At 33.9% G+C, this 7,428-nt stretch overlaps 1 protein-coding gene across 1 annotated transcript; it reads left to right on the top strand.

Annotated features, from left to right (window-relative positions):
- The first annotated feature begins 384 nt into the window (after window positions 1-384).
- On the top strand, window positions 385-7,227 carry LOC134719631 (uncharacterized). The gene is made up of 3 exons (XM_063582618.1): window positions 385-829; window positions 5,756-5,910; window positions 6,941-7,227. The coding sequence occupies exons 1-3, from the start codon at window positions 394-396 to the stop codon at window positions 7,190-7,192; spliced, it is 843 nt and encodes a 280-aa protein (XP_063438688.1). The 5' UTR covers window positions 385-393; the 3' UTR covers window positions 7,193-7,227.
- Window positions 7,228-7,428: the final 201 nt, after the last annotated feature.

The following is a 7,428-nucleotide window of genomic DNA, read 5'->3' as shown; positions in this document are numbered from 1 at the left end:
AAATATCTGCAGAATATTATTTTCTGTTGTTGTTGATTGTCACTAATCTAATGTTAATTCCTTGGCTTAGCATATGGGCAATCGCAATCGACTTATAACAATACACCATGTCTTCAGTGAACCAACGTTAGTACCAAACATTTGCACGCGGAAATTCGTAAATTGTGCCCATATATCATGATACACAATTTACGGGTGTAAAGATTTATAAGATATTTTGTAATAAAATAATTAAAACAAATTTCTATCAAGTTGATTATCCGTTCACTATTGTCAATCTGTTGTGCATTCGTCAAGAGACAGCTGTCCAAAAAGCGCAACCTGTCGACGTAAAATAAAACTGAAATTCAGCAACATTTATTCGTCATTCTTAAAACTGTTAGATATTACAAGATGTCGATTCACACGACCATAATGTTAATTTCGTGTATTTTGATAATATCTGGATTTATATTTGTATATTCTGCTCCAATTGAGGGTGATGGAACGGCAGAAACTTCGGTTATTGGAACGGATGGGCAAATCGTTCCGGATATAACCGAAACAAGTGACGCAACGATCGGGACTGCTCCATTCGACGACGTGCTTGGTAAACAATTTGTTGATGACGGCGCCGTTGTAGACGAAGATGTAAAAGACCTGTTAGGAGATATAGCCATCGAGGAAGCAAATGATACCGTACCATTCCTAAATGCCAAAAATTTAACTGATGCGTTGGTGGCTGAAGCTAGAAAATTTAACTTTTCTATGAATATTTTCAACCCAACTGCTCCCGGTTATAATGCAAGCGTTTCTTTGAAACTGATAGATGTTCTCACAGAAGGCATACGTAAGTGTTTATAAGTGAGAGTTTACATGTGTATTATATATAAATGCAGTAGTGTGAACTCTATGTTTTATTTTTTTCTTATCTTTAAATGAATTGCATATCTAAAAAAAGATGTGATTGGTCCGTCGATTCTTCAACACCCCCCACACCCCTCCCCCCTGATTACACTATACGATAAACTATGTTACCGAAACTCCTTTCATAGTCTACGTGTGCTTGTCGGTTTCATTTCAGAATTGAATGCTGCTTTTCGGAATTTTATTGCAGTGTAAAAGTGTTGACCGAAGCACATTTTGCATGAAGCGCGGAACTTTTAGAAATGTACGCACGCTCAACACTTTCGCAACCCTATTAAATTACTCATTCAATTCTTTTAATTACATTTTAATGTCTTTAGGGTCATGAAAAAATCGATTTCTATCATTCATTTCTATAATCAACCTTTATTGTGATAAAACGTGTCATCATGAATGTTACACTTCATTGGGATATGAAGGTTGTTTGTAGTACGACGAGCAAGCGTTGTTATCCAATCAAAATAAAGGATTCTTCTGAAAGATATATGTATTATTATTATTATGAATAAATAATCACATCTTAGATACCAGGATTGAAATTTAATATTTAAGCCAGACGCGCGTTTCGACTACAGAAGACTCATTGATGACGCTCAAATCAAAAATGTTAAAAAAGCCAAAGTAAAGTGCGAAGTTGAAGAGCATTGAGGACCAACAATTCCTAAAAGTTTTGCCAAATACAGACAGCTAAGGTAATTCATTCCTAAGGTAGAAAAGTCTATAGTTTTTAAAACTAGATGTGTCAAAGCGACACGAATGGCCCCGTCTCAAAAAATTGATAAATCTGCACATGTGGACACAAACATGATGGTAGTCTCACATCTCAAAAATAAGCTCAAAATATGGAGGCGTATAGAAAAAAAGTATGTATAACTGTGATTTCCAACCATTTTTTACGTTGTAAACCCTTAATTTTGATAAAAATTAGCGGAGCGGAACAAAACTTAAACTTGATCTGTATCTCATCTGATGTCATGGTTAGCTCACATACCAAAATTCAGCCCAATATTTGAAAGCATTTAGAAAAAATGTCCGTATCACTGTGATCTTCAACCTTTTATCAAAGTCCAAAGCCCGTAATTTCGGTAAAAATTAGCAGAGCGGAACGAAACTTAAACTTGATCTGTAACTCATCATGGATAACTCAAATACCAAATATCACTGAGCCCAATATCTGAAAGCATTTAGAAAAAAAGTCCGTATAACTGTGATTTTCAACAATTTATCAAAGTCCATAGCCTGTAATTTCAGCAAAAATTAGCCAGGCATAACAAAACTTGAACTTGATCTGTAACTCATCTTGGTTAACTCACATGCCAAAAATCATCCCAATATCTCAAAGCATTTAGAAAAAAGTCCGTATAACTGTGATTTTCAACAATTTTTTATGTCCACAGCACGAAATTTTAATAAAATTTAGCGGAGCGGAACCAAACTTCAACTTGATCTGTAACTCATCATGGTTATGTCACAAACCAAAAATAAACCCAATATCTGAAGGCGTTTAGATTGATTGATTGTTGGTTGCTTAACGTCCAGTGGCAAATATTTCATGCATATTCAGGACGAGAACAAGTTTACAATAAATACAATAGGTAGGTTGATACATAAGAGGCCATCTGGGATGATGGTCGGGGAAATTTGGACTGCCACTGGAAAATGAGGGTATATTGGATAGGGACAGAAATTTTGCCTTGCAACAGACCACCTACGGACCCCTCAGAAGAGTTGTTGCAAGGGTTGTTAACGTGCAAAGAGCGTGGCACTCTCTTTACACGAGGCATCGCGGATTTAACGTCCCCCTTCTGACCGGACGTGACTGCAAACTTGGTACATCCCGCACAGCCAAACTGACGCCCCACTTCGGCAAGCGTTTTACTGCCGGTCGGGAGAAGACCAAGTGACCATATTTCTATACACCAGTCGTGTAGGCTTTTAGAAAAAAGAACTGCGTATAATGGTTTGTTGCGGAATGACGGAATTTCGGAATTACGGAATTACGGAATTACGGAATTACGGAATTAACGGAATTTCGGAATTAATGGAATTACGGAATTTTGGACAAGGGTAAAACTATATGGCACCGACAACTTCGTTGCGGGGCCATAAAAAAATCAAAGTTTTGTTAACAGATAATTTATAATTATAAACACATCAATGATAACTCTAGTCAACACAGAAGAGCTGACTACTGACCTGGTGTTACCCTCGAGGAATTAAAACTCCGCCAGCAGTGGCATCGACCGATTGGTTGTTAATAAACGCATCATAGATACCAGGATTGAAAATCTATATTTACGCCAGACGCGCGTTTCGTCTACATAAGATCGACTCATCAGTGACGCTGGAATAAAAAATAATGTATATAAATTCATGCCCGATACACACGAATTTCACGAAAGTTATTTTTGAAAGAAAAAAACACAAATGCTTTATTGAGAATTATAAGGATAACATACATTGTTCTTAAGGTACTTAATATGTAAACTTAATTGGGTTAAAAAATAAAAGTCATTGGTTATATATATATATATTTCTCTAATTCTATGGAAATTTATCCCTTTCCGAACCCATTGGATATAAAAATTTAATCAACGTGTGGTTGCTTGTGATCTCAAAAGATTATTGGATGATTTTAAGGGTCATGACCTTTTTAGCTAACTGGATGAATCAAAATATGATAACAGGTGTTAATGAAATCGAGGCGGCTCGGACTTAAAAATTAATAATTTAACTATCTCGATTGGATAAATCCGATAATCCACTGGTATCAATGTAAGAATCTATATATATATATATATATATATACCATAGGCTATATGAGGCGATCGAAAATATATATCCTTTCAGGGGTAAGGGATGACATGAATGAAGGATAGAAAACTTAATTCAAAATTTGGGATTGGAAAAGGGGGGAGGGTAAAAATTGATGCAAGTTTTGTTCAATTGACATCGATTATATATAGATCCTTATTGGTCAATCGATTTTTCCAAAATTAAGTAAAGAGGGGGGTAGGGGGGGGTCATTAAAAAAATATATATTTATTCAGTTTTTTATCCTACATTGAACTTTTGATGTCGTCCCTAACACCCTCTCATCTTAATAAACACCCCACAGGCGGAATATATTGACCTGACTGTACGTGTGATAAAATGCACAGATAAATGTTTCCTTTGAATACGGACATTACATTTAATGGCTATCAAAAATAAAAGAGTCAGTGTAACAGTATTAACATGTTAAAGAACCCCTGTGACAACTATGTGAGTGGTCCGTAAGACTTGTGAGGTAAAATGTTCCTACCCCATTCATAAATAAGAAGGAAATTTACAAAGTTCAATATTCAAATGATTTTCGATGTCTCCTTATCTTCTTTCTATTTATCTTACTGATCCTAACACTAAACAATTATAACATGTTGATGTCTGAGATTATGTTGATATTGATATCTGAGATTATGTCGATATTGATGTCTGAGATTATGATGATATTGATGTCTGAGATTATGTTGATATTGATTTCTAGATTATGATGATATTGATGTCTGAGATTATGATGATATTGATGTCTGAGATTATGTTGATATTGATGTCTGAGATTATGTTGATATTGATGTCTGAGATTATGTTGATGTTGATTTCTGAGATTATGTTGATATTGATTTCTAGATTATGATGATGTTGATTTCTGAGATTATGTTGATGTTGATTTCTAGATTATGATGATGTTGATTTCTGAGATTATGTTGATATTGATGTCTGAGATTATGATGATATTGATGTCTGAGATAATGTTGATATTGATTTCTGAGATTATGTTGATGTTGATTTCTGAGATTATGTTGATATTGATGTCTGAGATTATGTTGATATTGATGTCTGAGATTATGTTGATATTGATGTCTGAGATTATGTTGATGTTGATGTCTGAGATTATGATGATATTGATTTCTGAGATTATGTTGATATTGATGTCTGAGATAATGTTGATATTGATGTCTGAGATTATGTTGATATTGATGTCTGAGATAATGTTGATATTGATGTCTGAGATTATGTTGATATTGATGTCTGAGATTATGTTGATGTTGATGTCTGAGATTATGTTGATATTGATGTCTGAGATTATGTTGATGTTGATGTCTGAGATTATTAATATTGATTTCTGAGATTATGTTGATGTTGATTTCTGAGATTATGATGATATTGATGTCTGAGGTTATGTTGATGTTGATGTCTGAGATTATGATGCTGTTGATGTCTGAGATTATGATGATGTTGATGTCTGAGACTATGATGATGTTGATATCTGAGATTATGTTGATATTGATGTCTGAGATTATGTTGATATTGATGTCTGAGATTATGATGCTGTTGATGTCTGAGATTATGATGATGTTGATATCTGAGATTATGTTGATATTGATTTCTGAGATTATGATGATATTGATGTCTGAGATTATGTTGATGTTGATGTCTGAGATTATGTTGATGTTGATGTCTGAGATTATGTTGATATTGATGTCTGAGATAATGTTGATATTGATGTCTGAGATAATGTTGATATTGATGTCTGAGATTTTGTTGATATTGATGTCTGAGATTATGATGATATTGATGTCTGAGATTATGTTGATATTGATTTCTGAGATTATGTTGATATTGATGTCTGAGATTATGATGATATTGATGTCTGAGATTATGTTGATATTGATGTCTGAGATTATGTTGATGTTGATGTCTGAGATTATGTTGATATTGATGTCTGAGATTATGTTGATATTGATGTCTGAGATTATGTTGATGTTGATTTCTGAGATTATGATGATATTTTGCAATTTTTTTACAGGAGTTCTGGCATGTGAAGAACATAAAATAGAAGAGGTTGGATGTCCCGAGAAAGATGAAGAGAACGACTGTCATTACCAGATATTCACTCCATTGGATGGTTATGGCGGACTTGCATGCCGTACTCAGTGTATTGCAATGTCTTGTAAAGATGTGGTATAATAATTTTACTTTTTCTCCCTTACCAAGTCCATACTCTTCTGTTGATTTTTTTACATTTGATTCCTGTGTGGATTAAAACTGTTTCAGAAATAGGTGTCATGTTAAAATATAAATTCAAGAGTCACAAAATGTTCCTAGTTACATTGTAGTTGTGTTGTTTACCAGAGGGTCTGTTCTTTGTTCTTTCAGTAGTATCTGGTCCATTATGCTCAATTCTAATATCGCTTTAATTGTGTCATATGTACCAAAAACCACTTTCAAATAATACATATGTAACAATCAATCCGTCTTATTGTTATGTGTAAGGAATCTGATGTACAGTAGTTGTCGTTTGTTTATGTAATTTATACGTGTTTCTCGTTTCTCGATTTTTTTATATAGATTAGACCGTTGGTTTTCCCGTTTGAATGGTTTTACACTAGTAGTTTTGGGGCCCTTTATAGCTTGTTGTTCGGTGTGAGCCGAGGCTCCGGGTTGGAGGCCGTACATTGACCTATAATGGTTTACTTTTATTAAATTGTTATTTGGATGGAGAGTTGTCTCATTGGCACTCACACCACATCTTTCTATATCTAATTACATAAATCAGAAATCTGTATGGTATGACCGCTCTTATAAATATATAGACGTAAGTACTATTATTTCCAAATATTGTTCTGTCAACGTATATTTGTTCCACCTAACAGAAGATCCACTTGAAATTTTATAATAAACAATGCCATAACATCTGTTCCCGCTTGAACACATTTTCTCTACCAATTATTCCGTTATGAACATCTACTGTAATATTTATTCCAGTGAAAATAGTATTCAAGAATATTCATTCCAGTGGAAATAATATTCAAGAATATTTATTCCAGTGGAAATAATATTCAAGAATTTTATTCCATTTGGAATATATCCTATAAAGGAACATCAATTGCGTGAAAGTTTAAATCGATTGGGTCACTTTGATTTCTCCCAATAACATTTCTTCTCAATATTTTAAACTCCACCAAATTAATTTCAATTTTCGCCATTTTAGCCAAAGGATGAGGAGGAAGAGCTAGAAGCTGAGGCGGATGGGACAGCAATCCTGGAAAACACTGTAGGTGAAACCGAGGCCGAGAAAACCCTGGTGAATACCATCAATACAATGAAGTTAGAACACACAGAACCTATAATGCTAGCGATGGCGTACCTCAAAGATCATATGAAAATGGACGGCACTGAAACAGTCGTGGACAAATCAGTTGGTGAAGCAGAAACTGAATTGGAGGATGCAATTGACTCTTGATTTGATAGTCGCACAAATGCCTATGATAAAGTTGATTAAATAAACTTTTGAGTTTTTGTTTGGAAAATATTTTTTTTGTATAAAACAACCATACAAAACAAAATGGTTAAATTTAAAGAGCAAACATGCAATCTGTGCAACCTTTGTTTTTTTTTCTGTCTTTGGGGTTATTAAAAAAAGAAAAGAAATTGATGATTCATACGTTTATTGTTTTTTTTTATATAATGTTATTTATT

This window comes from Mytilus trossulus, chromosome 5 (assembly GCF_036588685.1).
Source record: "Mytilus trossulus isolate FHL-02 chromosome 5, PNRI_Mtr1.1.1.hap1, whole genome shotgun sequence".
Lineage (NCBI taxonomy): Eukaryota > Metazoa > Mollusca > Bivalvia > Mytilida > Mytilidae > Mytilus > Mytilus trossulus.
The sequence above is the reverse complement of the archived record's forward strand: the minus strand, read 5'-3'. Positions and strand labels throughout refer to the sequence as shown.

Excerpts from the sequence above, each read along its gene's own strand:
- LOC134719631 (XM_063582618.1), top strand. The coding sequence starts at position 394 with ATGTCGATTCACACGACCATAATGTTAATTTCGTGTATTTTGATAATA. Across the intron at positions 830-5,755 it reads TGTTCTCACAGAAGGCATAC|GAGTTCTGGCATGTGAAGAA; the intron begins GTAAGTGTTTAT and ends ATTTTTTTACAG. Across the intron at positions 5,911-6,940 it reads CAATGTCTTGTAAAGATGTG|CCAAAGGATGAGGAGGAAGA; the intron begins GTATAATAATTT and ends TCGCCATTTTAG.